The 22,066-nt window shown below is 39.1% G+C and overlaps 1 protein-coding gene across 1 annotated transcript in view; it reads right to left on the bottom strand.

Annotated features, from left to right (window-relative positions):
* Window positions 1–22,066, bottom strand: part of Ofcc1 (orofacial cleft 1 candidate 1) — a 311,719-nt gene that overhangs the window by 65,313 nt on the left and 224,340 nt on the right. The window contains 2 exon segments of the mRNA XM_087591945.1: window positions 2,212–2,371; window positions 16,842–17,005. Of these exon segments, the coding sequence (XP_087448071.1) occupies window positions 2,212–2,371; window positions 16,842–17,005 (324 nt within the window).

Here is a 22,066-nt window from a genome sequence, read left to right as displayed (position 1 = left end):
ATACCCTAGGCACTGGGAAATTATCACAGAGAGGAAGTGCTCTTGAATAATTAATTTCAACTGTTTTGAACCTTTACACAGGTTTTGTAAGTCACGGAGAACGTAGCATGAACACACAGTAGACTTGAATCTGGTTTGTTTCTCAGTGATCTGAGAAAACCTAACAGTTCCCCTGTTAGGTTAATTATAAAGCAGAGGTAAAGACACAGACACCTGAGTGAAGGAAAACAGCCTATAGTTTCCCGAGCTAACATTTAAATCTCTGTTAAGTAGGTAGCAGGATAAGGTTCATTGTGTATGTCCATTCCATGGGCGACCTAAGCATGTTCATCCATAGTGAAGTGAATGAAAAATGCCCCCATAGGATCATGCATTTGAACACTGGGTCTCCAGTTTGGGTGCTGTTTGTGGGTCGTTATGGAACCTATAGGAGGTAGAGCCTTGCTGGAGGAAATGTGCCTCTAAGCATGAGCTTTGGAGGGATACATTCACTCTCATTTCCACTTCTCTCTCAACCTTCTGTGTGTGGTTGAAATGTAATCATCAAATTACTGCTCCTACCATCACGGACATTAAGCCTTCTGGAATCCTAAGCCAAAATAAACATTTGAGTTGCCTTTGGTTGTGATATTTTATCACAATAAGTAACGAACATGCCAAAAGTTAATGAATATATTAACATTCATTTAGTAACTATCTACTTAAAAAACACAAATGATATAAAGTTGAAGAGATCACTCTAAATCTACAAGGAGAGGTTAGTATCAAAGAAAGAGGAACTTATGAGCATTCTCAAGTTGTCAGAAACGCTGGACAGTCAGGTAGGACAAGAAGTTCTAACCAAAAGAAAACAGTCCTGTCTGGATTAAATCTATAGAGAAGGCCCTTGGATGAAGACTTGGAGCATGACGCTTGTCACACCATGCACATAAGGTAATGAATCACCCATAAAAGGGAGCATCTGTGACCTAGAAAATAAGTGTTTATAAATTGTTTGTACTTATGAATGATTTGCATTGTTTAAAAGATGGATGCTGATTGGAAAAGAGGAGAGAGGGGTGAAGACGCAGGAGATGTGACTCAAAACGTGGGCGAGAAACAGTCAATGGGAAGAAAGGCAGGGTTGGTTGCATTTACATGTTAGAAAAGTCGTGATAACCAGAGCAGAGAAGGAATCCACGGTGTGAAAATGGGGCATCAGCAGGGTGAAATTACAAGTAGACATTGCTGTTCTGCAGCTCTGTCTCAGGGGGCACCAAGGGCCTGCATCTATGTTGTAAAGGAAAATAGATTTGAGAAGAAAATCTCAGTAAATTCAACGGGATTTGCTCAAATAAAAGTCAACAAGATGAGGGCCGATTTGAAAAAATCTCTGCATTCAGGTCCCTTGCACTCCAGAATAGATGAGCATGCTATGACCCACGACCACGGGAGTCTAATTCCATCAGTGTCCTGACCCAGGTGGAGGGCATATTCTAAGTAAAAACAAGTCTGGGACCAATTTGGGTTGAATCACAGTAGTTTATCTTTGGGCTATCCATCTGAAAATGTCAAGACAAGCTACTGGCCTATGTATTTTGGGACTCAAAAGGGAAATGTGGTCACATATCTATATGTGACGACCTTTAACAGGGCGGGCAATACTTTGAAAGCAGTTGATCAAAGTGGTGTACGCAGTGAAAAACAAGCAGGAAAAATAGATATACAGACTCTGATGACACTGATAGAGATAAAGCTGTGGAAGAAAATGTCCAGTACTACCAAAAAGATTAAAATGTATTTATTTAAAGCCTGTAGGGGAAACCTAAGGAAGAAAAACACTCTAAGGACTCACAAAGAAAGGCAACAAAAGACTACAGGAAGAAATTTATTTCCTTCCTTCTTTCTGCCTATTGCTACATTGAAGCTTGTTTCTCAGCACGCGCGCGCGCGTGCGTGCGTGCATGCATGCATGCGTGTGTGTGTGTGAGAAAATAACATCTACACTAAGAATTCGTTTTGACTAATAAACTGAAACATGTATAACATCAAATCCCAAAATCCATAATGTGGTACCGAGCAAGATACTGAACCACTTCCATTACAGCACGAGGGAAGGCACAGCTTACTGATGCGCCGGGAGAGTGGGGAGGTGAAGAGGTAGGGTTGGGCGGTGGGGTAGTGTGGGGAAGAGTTCTTTAGCAGAATCAGGCCAGCTTCACTCCAACTCACCTTCCTTCTCTCACCATGGATCCCTCTCCACTGCGCAGACCTTTTCACGATGTGACTCAGCTCCTGATTGGAAAGTTCCAAATCGTGTGGGAGGAAGAACTTGCTTTCTTCACTGTGGATTCTCTGAAATGCATCCAGTACCCAAGAGTCACTGCATACCCTAAGAAAAGAGGATTTCTTAGCTCAGTTCATTTTTCCAAACATTCTTTTCCAAAGTATTGAACAAGTTGAAATTTTTTTTCTTGGCAACATCTATTTATTCGGCTCACCTATCTCATTCTTTTTCTTCAGAAATTATTTGATGATTAAGTTTCCAGAAATAACTTAAATGTTTTCTCAGCTACATATTCTAATCCAACAAATGCAACCTGGGTGTTGTTCTATTATTTCCTACTGGCTAGTTTGTGATAGCCAACAGATGGCAGAACATTGAGGGATATTTGGCCACTGATTTCGATTGAACATCCAACTTAGGTAAATATTATGAATTTTCCTGAAGAAAATTAAATTTGGAATCAATCTTCCTCCATAAGTTGATTTAGAAAATAGGTCCTCCCTCTCCACTCTGTCCTCACCTTCCTCATGTCCTGTAAGATGCTCTTAAGTAACATCTCTAGGAGTATTTTGGACATTAATTAAGTCAGTGTTTAGGAACATTTTCCATTAAGTACCCATATGTATGCTGTTCCAAATCCACTTGTATTTATTTTAATTTATCTGCTGAAACACAGAGGACAAGTGAAACTCTTAAAGAAAGAAGAGCCTGTTTATCCTTCCTTACATACCCCGACTTAGTTTCAATAGCTGTGTGTTGGGATCCTCTAGGCTAGACCAAGGTCCTTCATAGATCAGTATTAATATGCTAACCAGGAGAAGTTTCAAAAGTAACTGTGGTGTGGACTGGACTCTCAAGATATTTAGCCAGCTGTCCTCTGCATTTGAACCACTTGTGAATTTCTGAGATGGTAGATAGTCTCCATCTGCTACAAAAAAAAAAAAATGAGCCTCAGACTGTACGGTATACAATGGGTATATCTACAACCCCATGCCTAAGGCTCAGGTAACACTATGAAAGAGGGTGGCATAAAGATTTTAAGAGCTAGAGGAACAAGGAGTCTGCTACAAGATAGTGTCTTCTACTCAGGGAAGCCACAGCCATGATATCTCAGTATGATTACCTAAACAAGATCAACTCAATGACAACTAGTTAATATATCAGTCTGGGTAGGAGATAGCTCACAAGGATTTACTCCTAAAGGAAGACTTGCAGGCAATTAACAGCTGCTAGGAGAGACAGGATTGGTCTTCTTCAGGGATAAGAACCATGGCGCTTCTCCAACCCCAATTGATCAACCCTTAACATACGTACATTTGAGTAACTCTAAATGGAGTCAGCAGTGTATCTATGTGTGTGTGTGTGTGTGTGTGTGTGTGTGTGTGTGTGTAAAACCATGTACAAATGTGTATGTAATAGTTATAATTAATGAAGAGGCTATAATTTGAGGGGATGCTTAAGAGAAATTAGGGGGTGATGAGAATACAATACTCATGTATGAAATCCTCAAGAAAAATATACTTAGCCATAGTACAAAAATTATCTTTGGAATATACCAGTTAGAAAACTGGAAGCATTTTACTTCTCTGGCCAGAATAATGAGATTTTCTTCTAATTAATTCAGACAATCCATAATAGAATTTATTGACTGTTCATTATAATGGTAGTCAATTTCACTGTATTGTACTATCTAAGACTTAATTTAATCCTTACATTGTATGTTAATAGTCTACATTTTTAAAAAGTTAAACTTATTCTGAGAAAACAAAGCAAAAATAGTTTAAAAGAAGAGCTAAGTCCAAAGTTTCTTTTATTCTTTCCTGTTGATTCAAGTTTTATCATGTATTTCCAGGTGTTGTAGTACATACTTGTTAATTCCAATACTCAGGAGGCAGAAGCAGGTAGATTTCTTGTGAGTTCAAAGTCAGCCTGCTTTACAACACAATTTCCAGGCCAGCCAGGTCACATAGTGAAACCCTGTCTTAAACGCATACAACTAACAGCTTCATTCAACTAACTGGATTCGTTCTAAAATAGTACCAGTGACTTGTTTTTTTTTTTAAACAAAAATGCATTTCTGAATAATATCTATGAGTGTGTTTCATTTTTCAATGACTTTGAATTCATCACAAGACTGGTTATATAGCCTGATATATAATGCAACTATATGTCTACATCTGTTGGGAATCAAATGCACGATTTTGCGTATGCAGCATTTGTGTTTGCACAGATGCTCGTCCTGTATCCCGTACCTGCATCCCCGCCAGCCTGACGCCATCGTGGATGCTTTCACTGTTGTGCTCTGCTTGGAGATTCTGGCGCAGCCATTTGGATGCCTTGCTCGTTGGCTTATTAAGCAAGGACTAACTACTCTTGACCATTCTCTTCTGTTTGTTCACTGTAAGGTACATCTTTCTGTTGCCATGGTGATTTAGCGCAGTTAAATTACTGTCAACTCGGTGTTGTAAACAGTTTCTATATGAAGATTTAAGGATTATCAACAATGCAATTAACTTTGAATTAATTAGGACTCACAGTCCTGTTTCTGCTGGCTTCTGTGCTGTTTGCCCAGAAAATGTCTGTCTTCTTTTTATTTCTTTTTTATTCCGTGTGAAAGAATAATTATGTAAACATCAAAGCTTGGATCTGCAGGACAGTTAACAAATGTTTTGACAGAGAACAAAATGGCACATTGGAATATGGAAAGCTGTGCAAAGATTAATTGCATTTTAGTCATATTTAATTTTTTCTTGCCATTTTGGGTGGCATTTTCCAATGTAAAGCTCCGTGGTGTGTTGTTAATGAGTCAATTTACAAACCTTTATTAGTTTTCTGCATATTTTACAGATCTATAAAGCCAGTTTACACAAATAAGGGAAAGATACTTCGTGACTGTATATGTCGACAAAAATAAATAAAAATTCCTGGTTATGTAGTTTTATTATATAATTAGTCTTGTAATACAACACATATCCAAACATGATTTTAATATTTTAGATATGAGGGAATTTTATTCTTTGATGTTGGTTTTGTTTTGGTTTGGTTTTGGGTTTTTTTTTTCATACTTCCCTCAGAAAGTTGGTGAATTTCAAAAAGGAAAAAAAGTTCTACTTTTGTCCTAAAATAGTGTATCGGGGACCTTGATTAGCAAAATAAAAGAATATTTTGCATGCTCCATTTTCAATGTGTGTATGTGTCAAGTGAAATGATGTCAGTGAAAGACACTGTCTCCCACTGAGCAGGAGATGGGGAGAGCAAAAGCAACCATACAAATGCCAGCTAGTGAATCTGAGAGAGGCAGATATAATTTTTATAGTATTTGCAGATTTGAGGTGTTTAAGAGGTAGCTAATATTCTCTGACATCTATTAAGGAAAATTACAGCATTGCTGGTGATCACTGCAAACCTGGATTTCCTTTAACAACAGGACTTTTCAGAATGCCTGATTGGTTTTTTTTTCCGTTAAGTTATTCCTTCAAAATGTAATTAAAAAGGGAACTGCAGTCCACCTGTCTGCGATGCCTTAGGCATTGTGGTTTGCAGAAATAGGTCACATACTCTGCCACAGGTGCTGATGACGGTCAATGAAACCAAGCATTTTGCCAAGTCCTCTGCCCTCTGCCCTACATACACAGCAATTCACAGCAGAAGATGCCTATGTTTGTTCATATTGGAATGTGGGTCTTTTCCAGAAACCTAATATGTGCCATTTCTTTCTAAGCTAAAAAGGACAAGTGTGAACAGGTACTGGACCATTTTAAGGGCATTGAGAAAAGATGAAATCTGCAACTTTTAACTGTTTTAAATGCAAATGTACATAAGTACAGGTTTTACATAAAAAAGTGTCATTTTACACACAGAGTGGTCAGTGCATGTCTGGTGTGAGTACTTCCTGGTGCCATTACATTAGGGAAGGTTCTGAGTAAACACAATATAGTCGGTTGGCTAAACTCCATTCGTATTGTTACTACATGTTGAAATGCACGTGGTCTGCAGTGGGACTGTCACACACGTTACAGGAGGCAGAGAACAGCTAGGTATTGGTATGTATGACGATAGGTTTCTGGAAACCACCGATTACTCACCACCATGTTTAATATTCAATGGAATTCATCTGAGTCTGATTTGGAGTCACAAATAGAAGGAAACGAGGGAAAAAAGTACTCAGGAAGGATAAAAAAGAAATAAAGAGGGAAACAGAATTTCAGAAAAAGAAACAAATTCAGAAAATCCAAAGGTCTACACAGCTGGATACACAGTCAATATGTTCTTCTGATCCTGTTTCCAGAGGGAGCCATCACAGGGATCTAGACATTGGGGTGAACATTTTCAACGTCTGTGCCATCTCACACTGTACAGGGACAATTGCCCTCTCCTTACATTCCTCAGTTTCTGGCTCGGTTAACACATGTGCTTACATGCCCCATTCTGGGAGGACAAAGTGTTGAGAGATGCACAGTGAGCTAAGCTGAGGCAAGGTTAGGATTCCAGGCTTGGGGACGATACAGGAATGGAGAGCCCAGAAATCACATCAGCCTGAATGTAGGCCAGACAGAGCCTGGTTGAGGTTGCACATACTGTATGATGGAGAGAAATAGTGCATATCGTAGCACCGAACTTTCTCATGCATTTCTTTGCTATCCAGGTTTAATTCTCTGGGATATGTATGCAGAAATAGGTTACGTGAAAATTGTGGATTTAGTTATTTAAGGACCTTCCACCCTCACTGTTTTATATAAAAGCACATTGGTTTGTATTCTTTCCAACAGTGCCCAAGAGTTCTAACTTCTTCAGATCCTTTTCAATGTTTGTCTCAATGGTCTTGATGGTAACAGTCCTTCGGTGTGTGATGTCATTATTCATGGTGATTTTGATTTCATTTTCCCATTAACTAGTAATGCTAAGCATCAGCTCATGATTACATGCACTTTTGATATATTCCTTAACCAAGGTCTCTTCCAGTCTTTAAATAATGTTACCTTTTCATTATGGTATTGCAGGTTTTTCTTGTTCAGTCGGGATATTAGATAAAAGCCTTTTGCTATTCTCCTATACTCTGTGTCTGTATTGTACGTCATACTCTAAGTACAAATCTGTAAGTTTCATGGAGTACAATTTGCTTTCTTTGGATCTCATTATCTATGCCTCTGTTGTCATACTTAGGAGCTTACTACCAAGAATAGTGTCGTGCAGGGTGAGAACTAACCATGTTGTTGTCATAAACCAACCCAAGGGGAATGTGATTTTTAAAAGGAAATTCTGTACTTGGGAATTCTGAGAGTATTTCGAGACCTGGTCTTGTCTTGGTTAGGCTTGGGGTTCTGTCCTTTCTAAGGGTCAGTCTGGAAGGATCAGCTTTGTCGTGTGAGCCCACACTGACTGCTATTCCTCTGAGGACACTGAGGCCTCCCATTATGCAGATAGACCTGATTTAAGATCTGTTCCAGGGAAACGCACTGTGGAAAGGCAACCAAAACAGTGGCAGCATTTTCTCCCATTAAACTCACTGTCTTAAATGTCGCCACCAGGAAAGCACATTGCTGATCACAGTGCTGGTGTCATGACCAATGTCAATGACCAAGAAGACTGTCAAGTGTCAGAGCCACCCCCAAGACGGACACACTGTCTGCCACCATGAAGCACAGTTCCCTGGCAAATGTGACCAACATCAGCATCACCAGGAATCCATCTGAAGTGTTTAGCATGTGAGATGGCTCATATTAACCCACTTAACAGATCATTAGTGGGAAAACATCACTTGGGCAGGGAGGCAGAGCAGAGGGCTCAGAGAGTTGAATGGAGACTTAGAAATACCAAGTTAGAGTAGAGAGCTGTCAGGGGGAGAGTTGGTGAATGTTGTGCCCCCGTGGGTTAGTAATCATTTACTTGGTTGTTTGCACTTGTTTATTTTCACATTTTGTGCATTTACCCCCATTGTAAACACATTATGCTGTGTTTTTTTAACGTGCATAAGGCCAAAAAGTCAAACTTTCATCCAGCTCCTTTGACATTGCTAAGGTGACTGAATGCACAAGAGAGCTGTGATGAGCGTTGAGCCCTTCATCAAATGCTGGGAGGTGTTTTACAAACATAACACCCCCCCCCCATTGGAACATGTAACTTGGCAATTATATTTCATGTTTAAGGAAAAGATTTATCTCCACCCTATAAATAAACATGTTCGTTTATTTATGAAATTTCTAATCCAATGATTTTTTTTATTCTAAGCACTTCTGGTTCAGCACAGAAGAGAGAAGAGTCAAATACCTTGCTACTCAGATCAAAGATCTTTTATTTGGTCTGTCACATATGACCTCGAGTAGCTATGTGACACTAGAATACAGGGTAAAGTGACCTCAGCATACTGTTTGGTTTTGTTTTAATGCACAAATAACCATACTTAGTTCTTAGTTGAAAATGAAGATGCTTGCGTTGTTTCGCCCTTCAACTGTTTAGTGATATGGTTATTGAATGTTTTTAGGAAGAGTCTTTATGGAAAAAAAATATTGGGAAACAGAGCGAACTAGGAACTAACATTGTCCCTTGGTATTGATGCTATCAGAGACAAATGCTTCTGTAAAAGTACTTGTGGAAGCTCCTCACGCCAAGTGACCCCAAAACAGCTCAAGTCAGAGACTGGCCTATCTCAGACAGTCTATGACAGTCTTCATGCTGATAGGCACACCTTCCTGACAGCCACCAGCCAAACTCACATGTCCTGGATCTTCTATTCATGGCTTGAAAGGACAAACCTTAGTCTATTGCTTTAATTTCTTCTATATGAGAGGCATTAGTAGCAGGCTGATTTACCAGAAGCCATTTCACCAAGAGACAGATTTACCAATGAATCATTTCCTCTCTTTTTTTCTTTTTTTTAATTAGATATTTTCTTTACTTACATTTCAAATGTTATCCCCTTTTGTGATTCCCCTTCGGTAATCCCCATATTCTTCCCCCTTTCCCCTGCCTCTATGACAGTGTCATACCTCATAGAGGTACCCACCCACTCCCTCCCATCTCCCTGTCCTGGCATTCCCCGGCATTAGGACATTGAGCCTTCACAGGGCCAAGGGCCTCTCCTCTCACTGATGCCCGATAAGGCCATCTTCTGCTACATATGTGGCTGGAGCCATGGGTCCCTCCACGTATACTTGTTGAATGGTGGTTTAGTCTAAGGGAGCTCTAGGGGGTCTAGATGGTTGATATTTCTGTTCTTCCTATGGGCTTGAAAACCCCTTCAGCTCCTTCAGTTCTTTTTCTAATTCCTCCATTGGAGACCCTGTTTTCAGTCCAATGGTTGGTTGAGAGTTTCTGACTCTATTTCTCAGACTTAACCGACTATCTTGTAGACTTCAGTTGTTTTCGTGATGAGGTTTATGAAAGTTTTATTTTCTTGTTATTTTCTACTTTGTTTCTGAAATACGGTCCCAATATGAAGCACCAGACTGGATTTGAATATGTAGCCTAGACCGGATCCCAGCTAGTGGTGAGGTTCCTCCTTCAACCTTCCACATCCCACTGCCCAGCTCCTGCTATGACTTTTCTAAAAGAAAAAAAAAATTCCCCATTTTATATTGCCCTAGCTTTTCCTATCTACCTGGGAGGATGAGATCTGTTGAAGGTAAGGCAGAAGGACAGGAAGCACCAAGATGGACGTGTTGCCCATACCAAAAGTCAGAAGGAAGAGAAGAATGCATTTAATGGAATGGAGGCAAAAACATTTAAGTGTATGTTCCAACAGCAATGAGCAATTCCGATGGCATTCACACTACTTAAAACAGGAGTTCTCGACCTGTGGGTGGCAGAGTTCAAAGGACCCTTTCATAGGGGTCACTAAACCCATCAGAAAACACAGATATTTAAATTAGGATTCCTAACAGTAGCAAAATTACACTTATGAAGTTGTAATGAACATAAGTGTCACTACACCATGAGGAAATGAATCAAAGGGCCACCACACTAAGAATCACTGACACACGGGGGAACAATGTAGGTAGGACCCAGATATCAGAGCTATGTTTATCCTGTGCAAGCATGTTTTCCCATGCACAGTCTCGGTAAATCAGGATAGAGAATGATTACAAGCCGGGCAACACTGTTGGGGTTATATTACCTGTAAAACCTTCATAATTTTTCATCAAGATTTTCTTTAATAAATTTTAATCAAAAATTGTCTTTAATAAAAAAAACCACTGTAAGAAAGAATAATTTATAAGAGGGAAAATTCTTTGGTTATTTCATTTACTTCCCCCAAACAGTAATATGCTCATGACATTTTCATTGAAACTGGCCCTTAAATTATTTTTGATATAAATTAATTTTCCAAAGCAGCAGCTAAAACCTATAATGCTATTTGGAACTGTTAAGTCAATGATGAAGAAGATACAACCTCACCCCCAGATTAATTAACTTGATTATCAGTGTTTTAAATTTGCATACAGCTTCCAGGAATCTAAACGCTTAAATGAATCTAACTTACATTTAAATCATGGTCTCCAATTCTCTGTATTATATTAACAAACATATACATGGCCTGCAGATCTCTGATATTATTCAGATAAAAGTTTTACAATTAAACTATGCAAACAATGTCTGCAGAGACGTCATTCGTTTGCTGCAAGGCTAAACACTGAGCTAGGGACTGACTACAAAGATTTAATAAAAAGATAAATTTTATAAAAGAGGCTGCAGAAAGAGGAAGCTCATCCTGGTGCGCACTGAGAACACAAAATGATGAATTTAAATCACTTTACCAATCCAAGAAGATAGACTGACAAAATAACTAATATTTTAGTATTACATCAAATTAACAGGCCAGGAAAATAAAAAAGATAAAAAGACATTTTGCTTAGCTACTGATTAGCCACACAAAATGAAGTGTGTGTGTGCCTTACAACAAGGAATCTAACTTTAAAATATCAAATTGCATAACAGAGAATAGAGTTGTACATTTTTTCATGAAGAATTATTTTTAAAATTTGAGCTACTTGAGTAATTTATAACATTTATGGGGAAAATGCTGTGCTGGTGGTGAATTTTAAACGCCTTACCTTTTTGTTTTGTCTTACTCTTTTCAGACAGGCTCTGGCTTTTTAGTTTAGGCTGCCCAGATGCTATGCAGGCGAAGCTAGCCTTTAACTAACAGCAGTAACTCTTGCCTCAGTCTCTCTAGTGACAGACTTACAGGTATACATAACCACCCTCTGCTAAGTATCTGTATTTCAGAAGCCAAATACAAATTGTAAGGCAATTAGGAAGTGTAGAAATTATCTGCTGAAGCTATAACAAAGGGGTTGACACTGTTATGATAGCTGGAGCTCATAACTGAGTGAGCAAAAACACTAGAATGATCTCTAGAGGAAAGACAAAGGGGAGGTTTAAAGAGCAATTGACAAAAAGATATCGATGAGATGGATCAGTAATACATAGTAAATATATGAAGATTATGTAGTAAATAAAGGAATTCACACTTAGAAGAAAAACAGGGTTCTGGTCCGTCCATTAGCATTGTGTAACATGTTATGATCAATTTCCCCTACCTCTTTTCATTTCCTGGAAAACACGTGCCCATGAAAATTCCCTATAGTTATTATAGTTATTCCATTATAGTTATTATAGTTATTCCATTATAGTTATCTTCAGCACATTCTACCTTCTCAAGCCCTGTGTGTGGATTTAGGATCCTATTCAAAGAATAATTTAAATGTAGGCAAGGTTCTGTGCTTTCAAAGTTTCATCAGAATTATTATAAGATGCAGAAAAAACGTGAAGCTCTCATCCAACAGTAAATATATTTATATACCTTTACTTCACACACAACATGTTGTGTAAAATTGTATGGGCATTAAATGTTTAAGAACTGAGTAAGGACAGTAAAATTTTGATCATACTTTAAGGAGAAACAATACCTAGTCTGTTCTTATGGCACACATACAACTTGGTGAAATTAAACACACAAGATGGGAAAGGGGGAAGTAAATACCAATATTTTCTTTGTCTAGATGATCAAATTATTGTGGTCTTTAATTTACTTTTTTATTCTTTTTAATAGTTTCTACATAGCAGTGATTCTTTCAATAATAAAGGAAAAAACATAAAAACACAAATGTTTTTTTTTCAAGTATAAAATCAAGCCCAAAATAAGTATCCTTATTCTTAAGAGTCTTGTGCAAGGGTAAAATCTTTGTTCAGTCAACTCTCTCATCAGAACCATGGGGAGTGGGAATTCTGTCAACACTGAAACCCTTCAGTAACAAATTACCCAGACTCCTGGAGCAATAAGAACTAGTCAGCCAATCTCAGCAGGGTCCAGGTCCCATAATGAAGAGCTTCCAATGCCCAGAGCTAAACCAAACTCTCTGTTAACAGCCAGCATCACTGACTCTGTTTCCTTTGTGTTCCTTCAAGTCCGCCTGTTTATCAGTATTGTGGCGATAGCCCTGCACCAAGATCACTGCCTGTACATATTGACTAGATTTCCTCCTCCATCAGTCAGTATGCACAAATCTTCATTGGCATTTTTCACTAAGGTAAGTTCTTATAATTCTGTAACTCTTTAATAAATTTATGCCAGAAAAACAAAGCAAAAAAAAACCCCCCCAAAATAGCAAGCCCTCTCCACTTTATTCCCTGCATGTATCTGCTGTAGGCAGTGCTTCCTTCAGAGAACTGGTCTACCCAGCCCCATGTCATCACAGAGAAAGGTATTTTGAAATGGTTCAGAGGAAAATCGTTCAGCTGATACATCGAGTTGACTTATTTATACACTAAGGTTCATGAAGCTGAATTCTTCCAGGTTAATTATCTATGATATGCATATGACCCATCCATCTTATCCTTTCCCTTTATAAATTTCCACCTGTTATTGAGCTTCCCTTGCCTTTGATTTTGACTTCTCTACGGGGCTTTAGATATCTTTGTCCTTTGATATCAAAACAAATTCTACTTATTTGATGGATAAATTCTGTGCTAACTTTTTCATACTTCACAAATAATCTATATAATTAAATTGTCGATGTCAAATGAAGAATGTAGTTCTAAACATTTTAACTGAGAAGAGATTCATTGAAATGATATATAACGCTATCTTGTAAATTTTAAAATCACAGATGTATAAATTTCATGACCTATGCTCTTCTAACTTTTTGGAAACTCTACTCATTTTAAATAATACAGTGACTGTTCATGTGAATCCTCTTTCAAAATCCACGCTTGTGTGTTATATTTCATCATGTTATACAAGAAGAGCTCTCATCATCTAGAAAGTGAACAACTTTGCTTGGGGGCACACTACGAGTGGGTGCTCAAATGTGAACTGAAGGATCAGGGAAGATTTTTTTCGTTGCCAAGGAAAGTAAGTGCTCTAAAACGATGACATATACCCCTCATGGCATGTCAAAATACAAACCAGCCCTGGGTCAAAACAACACAATTCGCCCTGAAGGATTGAGACTTCTATTCAAGCTATGTTAGCGATATAAGGGCCACATCAGAGGATGATCTGTCCACTGAAAGGAAACTGAAGCGGAGACTGCACTCCTCAAGCAATGACTATCCTATGAGAATCCCCTCTGTGTCCTGCTTCCAGAATCTGCAGCTCACCAGGGCCCCACCCTCCTCCGCATTGTGAGCTAACATCTGTCTACAACACTCAAAGATGTCTTCACCCGTGCTCTAACTGTGTCTTCAGAGACTTTAGTCATCTGCTTTGCTTGAGTGCTCTCAAAAGGGCTCTTCCTTGTGGAAATTTGATTTCTACATAGAAATAGATTCAAATTTTATCCACACATAAAGGACTTCATTTTCTAACTCTATTTCACTTGTGTGCAGCTTTGTAAGAAAACAAAAAGTAAGCAAATACTGGCCACATGCTACCATTCTGTGTTGAGCAAATCTCCTGTAGTTCAATATACTTCCTGCCATGCACTAAAACTCAAGGTATCAATAAGGCAAATCCATAGTCAGAGTTGCTTTCTTTGTCCTTTATCCTCATAAGTTCTTATAGGATATGTTCCCATAGAAACATCAAAATATCTCAAGGTGGAGGTTGAAGAGATGAGTCAACTGTTAAGAATAGTTGCTGCTCTTGCAGAAAGTTCCGTTCCCAGCACCTGCCTTAGCCATCTCACAATGACCTGTAATTACAGCTCCAGGAGATCAGACATACTCTTCTGGCCTCTAGAAGTACCTACACACACACTCACACACACTCACACACACACACACACACACACACACACACACACACATGGAAATAAAAATTCCTTCAAAAACACAATCAATTAGAATGGAAATTCAACTCATATTTTAACTCCCATAACCATTTATTTCCTATTTATTAATAATCTGTGCCTCATGGACTGCTATAGCCAACTCCCATCTGCTCAAATCTAAAAGCTAGAGTTATGTGAAATAACATCCTCTCCATCAGTCTCTATCTTCAACTCAGCACCCCCCCACACACACAATTCTGTTCTGATCCTTACCCATCTTGTAAACATACCACCACCTTCCGTTCCATTGCCATTCACTTTGGGTAAGGGTTGGGTATCCTTTGTTCACATAATTACAGTGACTTTTGGGTGAGCTTTTCTTGCTTTCCATCTGCCACCCATTAAATCCAACTCTATTTCTACCAGCAGAATGAAAATTATTTAAAATCCCTCACTGCCTTCAATTTTCTACAGAAGAATACAAATTCTGTGGCATGGACCAAAAAAAAAAATATCCTCTAACCACGTGATCTGTGATCACATTATCAACCTAATCTCATCCATGTACTCTTGTGTGCTGCAAGATTTTGATTCAACAAAGAATATATTTCATACTTCATCAAAACTCTGTGACTTCTTACTTCTTCTCTTCACTTGATGTCATGCACATCTTTGTCTTTGTTCTGGCCAAATCACATTGAAGTGGCAGTGATTACCCCTCACTCCCAGTGAAGTTTCTGGGTATTACACCAACCTTCTTCAGACTTGCACTGGTTTCTTATCTCCCCTCTACTCCGCAAAAATATTGTCTTGATTTCTTACTGCATTTTTAAAACAAAATCTGACTAAGAATATTTAATGTGAGTTCTACCCTCCGTATAAATAGCACGTTATCATAAATTATACACACATTGCTATATAACATATTTCTACTACTTAAGCATTTGAAATTATATGCCTGTCAAATGGCAATCATTTGCTCTTCCTTCCATCAGTCCCTGAATATCAACATTCTACTCTGATTCTCTGGCTTTGATGGTTTTAGACATCTCACCATAGTACAATAATGTGGTATTTGTTTCTGGTTCTGTTTTGTTCTGTTTTACTGTGATTCACTCTTTTTACTTAGCACATAATGATCTCAATTCTCATCCATATTACTGTACATTCCAGTGTTCTGATCATTTTTTGTGGCTGTAATAAATCATTGTTTATATTTATTCTTCATCGTCTATTTCTCTCCTGAGAGATTTCTAGGTGCTTTTCACATCTTAGTATGAATAGTGCTTTAATGACTTCAGTTCTTTTGGTTTTATATGCAAAAGTGAGTATGGACTATATGACAGAGCTATAGATTAGTATAGATTAGCATCTAGAACATCAGTATAAAGGCAGGCTCTGACCACTACAGGAGGCAAGAGGATCCAGTGAGAACTACACAGTGTTTAGCTGATCTTTCCAATATCTGACACAATGTATCAGGGAAAGATAGGCTTCTTTATTAGACAATGGTGGAGTGGCTGGATACTGAAGAGCAAATAAACTTGCATTTTATACCATGCACTAATATCCTCGCAAAATGGACATTTTTATAATCGAATCTATAAAAACAGAGAAAAGCCAAAGGGGTAACTTTATGAAGTTCACCATAGCAATAAGTTCATGGATTTGAACTGATGCCCGAAGCCGGCCTAAAGAGCAGCTTTATGCCTGGGAAACAGCAATCACATAAAAGGTTTTTCTATCATTTTTCTTCTTTGTATTCATTGGTTTTATGGTGCTTTCACACACATATGCACACACATATAAATACATACATATATCTGTACACACACACACACACACACACACACACATACACATTCACTTTGCTTGCTTAATTGACAGTCTAGCACAACCAGATCATCTGAATACTCATGACCAAAGATAGACGATTATTCTTCAGTTGGTGATTTATGCGCAGATGAGCAGTAGGAAAAGACAGAAAAATGGAAGGAGGGGGAAATCATCCTTGACTTTACTATCTTTATCTGTCAAGGAATTACTCTTTGTTTCTGTTATGCCATTACCTGAAAAAAGTGAGAACAATAATCCTCAGCCAAGCTAGACCTTTTCTCCCAACATCAACTCATGTCTTTTGCTTTTTGATTATGTAAAGAATTGTGCATAACCAAGGGAAATTCTGCCTGAAGAGTTAGATGTTTCTATCCTCTCCTCTTTCCTCTCCCTCCCTTCATTCTTCCTTTCTCTCTCTCCCCCTGCTTCTCTCCCTCTCACCCTCTCTTCCTCCTTCCTGCCTCCCTTCCATTACAGCTCAACTTCAGGACTAAAAGCTGAAGAGCATAGTACTAGAAGCATCGTACCTGAGGCAATACAAGTACAAACTCAGGGAAGAGATGACAAACAGCAGACTGTAAACTACCACTGTCATCAGAGCACCAAGGATGGCTGGTTGCTTGATTCTCAGGAACATCCAGTAGAGTTTCGCTGCATCTGCAATAGGAGTCTCCCCATTATGTGCAAGCCTCTGAGAAAGGGAAGCATAGACTGGAATAAGGATGGAGACATCATCATGTCAGATTAATTTAAGGACATGAAACACTAAGGTACCATAATTTGTTTCTAAATTAAATCTTGTAAGTACTGAAAATTGCACAAAGAAAGAGAAAATAGGGGGGGGGGGTTCGCGTGCCTGGTTTAGCAGATTTTTCTCATTTTCCCTTGCAAGGCTCAAAAGTGTGCACTTGACGTGCAATTCATGAAGCAAAAGGCATGTTTTATTTATGTGCTATTAACTCGTGAATTTAATGAGCACAAGATATAAAGAAATTAAATGTGATGGTGGAAAGATTCCTTTATTTCTGAAGCAGATTTGATAGGAATTTAATTTGTGCGATGCATAAAAGGGATGGCTTATTTTAGAAACTTATAACAAAAAGTTCCCAGGCTATTTCATGTGAGCTTGAAAACTAAAGTTTACCTTAGGTTAATTTAAAAACATGCCCTGATTTGAGAGGAGGAAACATATTCTATACTAGATCATAAATAAATGCAAAGTAATGAGGTCTTTGAAGAAATTCTGGATTGTAAAGAACCCATAGTGTCATCATGACACGATGGACCTCTGAATTGTGGGGAGCATGAATATCCCTTAGAAGTGATTCCCCTGATATCAGGTAGAAGTGATAAGCACTCTAAAGTAGGAATCTCTCCTTCCAGCTGAGAGAGAAAACCATTTCTTTAGTGCTTAAACTGGCAATTATGTAAATATAGTTTGAAAAGGCACTTTTAAAGGTAGCTAATCCAAATCACATATGTGAGAAGGAAACCAAAGACTAGACAGGTTAATTAGTATTTTCCCTGCACCAAAATATCTTTCAAGTAAGTGGGCAATGACTAGAATTCCAAAGTCCCAGCTATCACCTATCTGTTTACCACACCAGAGCTTCTATCGTATATCCGTGTTTGTTCATCATTCTATCTGACCAAGAGTGGACCAGTGCTAGTGCTCTGAGTAGTAGATGGGTAGTGGTTGTCGAATGTAACTCCTCTCCTGGTTCTCTGTCTGCTTTCTTAATGATAACAAAATAGATAAAAAAGATGCATGCATTGGAGAAACAACAAGGAAACATGATATACGTTTGAATTCAATAATATAATCTGAATAGCAGGTGCCAATCATTTATTTGATTCTCACCCACTGAATGCCTATTAGTTGCTCTTCTGCTCAAATAAGAGAAAATAGCTACATAAGACACTAGGCCCATGTGCTTCTCTCTTAAGTGAGTGGGGGTGACAGTAAGCATGTGTATAATGCTGGGTGATACAGACAAGCTTGCGTTGCAGAACTACATCCCAGATACTCAGGAGAGGCATGGCAAGTTCCGAGTCTGATCACATTGCAAAGTGAGCACTGGGGCAATCTGGACCAATTTATAATTCCTTCATCTCAAAAAAGGAAACGGCACAAGGAGGTAGAATGCAGCTCATCCATAGAGCACATGCCCAGGCTTGCTTAAGACCTTGCCAGCCCTCTGCACTGTAGAGCAAGAAGAAAATCCCAGGAAAGTTTAAATAACATATGGTGAAGAAACGTGACAAGAAAAAAAATTTGATTTTCTAAAAAGCAGCAGAGATACAGTAGGTCTACTGGCATTACTACAAAGTACAAACATACAGAGCGCTATACATTTGGAAGGCAGGAAGTCTTATTCTGAGGGCTTCTGTCCATAGTCAGTAGGCTCCTCCATTGCTGCGAGGCCTGAGATGAGGGAGCCCATCCTAACAGGAAGCAAATGCTGGACCAACTTGCTGACCTCATGATGACCAGGAGAAAGTCAGAGAGAAGGAACCAGGGCCCCACTTACCCCTTCCAAAAGCATGTGTGTCCAAATGTTCTAACTCCCTCCCCTGGGCTCCCCTTCCCAAAGGTTCCATTCCCTCCTGCTAGCACTCAGACAGGGAAACCATGCTTTCAAAATGGGGTCCTATGGGGAACACTCAAGATCGGAAATGTAATGGCAGGGTCAGGTGTGTTTTTAAACATCTCCGTCAAAGGTGCCACTTCTTTAGGAAAGACCTAAATGATTTTGAAGAAAAAACATCCATGGACCTAAAATGGTATCCTACACTCAACACGTATGCTGTATCTGTGTGTATCTGTGTGGTTTTGTTTCCCTCTACAGAGTATGAGTTCTTGTCTGAACCAACAGAGCGATGCTCTTACATTGTGTGTTGTGCTCCTAGCAGAGCCTCATCACCTCATTGTGGCCTTTTCATCATTATTCATTGTGAAATATGTGAATTCACCAAGTTTTATTCCCTCTTCAAATCTCATTTGTTACACCCAGCAATGGTGGGAGCTAAATGCCAAGTGATTTTAAATGTAAGTGATTTTATTGGTATGCATTCCTAGCTTTACATGGAGCTCATGGGTAAAGTGAAGGCCACAGTGCTTACCTATGTCATCGGGTGTTACATGCATCACAAATAGCAGACTGGGGACCAGAGAACAGCTCCCCTTGACTTCTGTGATGTTTTTTTTTCCTCCATCACTCCATACATTTCTAAGGAAGCATTATAATTTGATTGGGTCTCCAAAAATTAGGAGTTGGAAATATAGTCCCCAAGGAAACTGTTGGGACACGGGGTCTACTGGGAGGTATTTCCATCCTGAGGAAAAGTAACAGAAGTTTTGAAAGCTGAAAGACACTAGTTGGAGAGTTGATTTGTGGAAATGGAGTAAATGCATTTTTTTCTTTGCAACTGGAAAAAGAATACACTAGATTTATCCTGTAACATTCATGTCAACTTCTTCAGGATACAGCCATTCCGAGACGGTCACACTGGAGGCTGCCTTCCTATAGAATTCATCAGAGGCATCAGAGTCAATTCTGTATGCTTTCAGGATGAAGAGATGAAGAGAGCTGGCTTGTATACAGTGAGGCTGGCTGGGTCTTCTTCTGCCTAAGGGAGCTGACTGGAATAAGGAAGACCATTCCCCAAGGGCTGTAGACATTTGTTCTGAGAAGGTCTCAGAAGATAATCAAGGACAGCTGCTTATCCTCCTCAGTTAACTTCCACTGTGGCATTGCGGTGAGCTCAGCACTTGCCTGCTAGATATGCCAATCAGGCCTTTGGGAGAAATTGTGAGATACCTCAGAATATGGTTTTCTCATAATGTAGATGGCATCTTTACATCTCCTGTTCAACCAGGCTTGACAGTATAGTCTTTTCCTTGCCTGTCTAGAGACTCCTAAGTAAGACTGGGGACAGAATCCAGCTGTATCTAGCTCAGTCCACTCAGAATCACAAATTTCACTCAGAATCACAATGAGGGGAGCAGCCATTGGAAAAGCAATTAGAGAAGAAGTGCAAAGCACAGAACTGGCTCAAATAGTTTTACCTTCTGCCAGTCAGCAAGGTGGCTAATGGTACTGACCATTCAGAAAGCTGTCACAGCTGGGACACGCAAGTCAAATACACATGCTTCTAGCAGCAGGGTGACACGAACACACAGGATAATAATGTGCACTTTGAAGCCCATTGTAATAATGTTTAATGACTGATACGGTGTTTTTCTATAATTGTAAACCACTACTTCTAAGCTTTACTAGCAGAGGTCATTTAAGTATTCAAGATTCTTATGATATACAGTGGATTCAGAACCTCAAGGTCTCTAGTCTTGGCCATCCACAGGAAGCAAAAGCTCAGCCTAAGAGAAGCCTTCCTTGACAAGGTCTCCAGTAGCATCTGGCCTAAGAAGCGGTCCAGAGAACTAGCGTCACTGACGTCACATAGGACCACAAGGGATACAGAGTTATGGGCCTTTCCTGATGAGCCACAGTGACAACCTTGGAGCTCACAGACATTCGAGTCTGAGAAGCAGACTTGAGAGCTGCTTCCCATAGCATATGAGAGCCTGGGAGAAGCAGAAGAGGAAATATAGGCTATTTGGTCCTAAGCTGCCTGTTCGGACACCTGAGGTGCACAATACGCCCAGGAGTGCATCATAGACCGTGCTTTAGGCTTTCGCTTTAGTTCTATGTGATTGAGAGCAGCAATCTCAAGCATAATTAACAGCATAGGCCATCAAAGTACTGAGATCTGCTGAGTTTCGTGATCTAGACTAAACCCATGCACACCAACTATAAAACTTTCCTTGTACACACGGTATGTGGAACATCAATGCTTGACTTCAGACTATCTTATGAATGAATGTCACATCAAATTAATTTAGAATAGCCACCTGTCCCCTGCTTGGAGATTTATATTATCACCAGGTACAGATACAAAATTTTTAGTTTAGATTGTCCTTTTTAATTTTAAAATTGCACACTATTTTATTGCCTCCAGAACAAAGTGTGTTTGGTTTGAATGATCACATTTTTGGCCACTGTCTTCAATTGTGCTTTGATAACATGATATAAAACTTTGGGCAACTGGAAACTCTGATAAAGATACTAGAGTCTATGTTTGGTTGGAGTCTCAGATGATGGACAGAAAAGTGACCCGTATGCTGGCCTTTTGTCTTCTAAATGATATTAGTGTTTGTGGGTCCTTCCAGTATGCACCTTAAAGCATCCTGTAAATCTAAGACCCCAGTTTCTTAAACTATAGTCCCTTACGAACAGGGTCTATATTGTGTCAGAACTTGGTAAAAGCAAAATCCTGTGTCCCCTCCATCCCCATCTAGGAAAGAAACCATGGTGCAGGCTCCAGAAAGCTTTGTTTTCACAAAGACCTGGAATAGGCTTCAATACAAAATAAAGATTCAAAACTATCTATGTCAGACATCGGTAATATGACTCAGTAGAAGGATGCTTCTCTACCCTGTGTAGAGCCTTGGGTTCGATCCCCAGTATGGGAAAAATAATAATTAGTGTAAGCCAAGAAACTGCTGCTGTCCAAACTCAAAGCAACTAGAGATTCGGATGTGGCAAGAAAGTCACAATAGCCACAACAATTTTATACCAAATTACAGCTCACATATCCATTAGCAAATGAAATATTTTATTAAGATTGAAAAGAGCAAAAATTCAGTTTCACCGAACAACATATAGATACTCAAAGTTTTAAGGTGAGATTT

The sequence above is a fragment of the Rattus norvegicus genome, chromosome 17 (genome assembly GCF_021556685.1).
Source record: "Rattus norvegicus strain SHRSP/BbbUtx chromosome 17, alternate assembly SHRSP_T2T, whole genome shotgun sequence".
Classification (NCBI taxonomy): Eukaryota; Metazoa; Chordata; class Mammalia; order Rodentia; family Muridae; genus Rattus; species Rattus norvegicus.
This window is presented reverse-complemented; position numbering and strand designations above follow the sequence as displayed.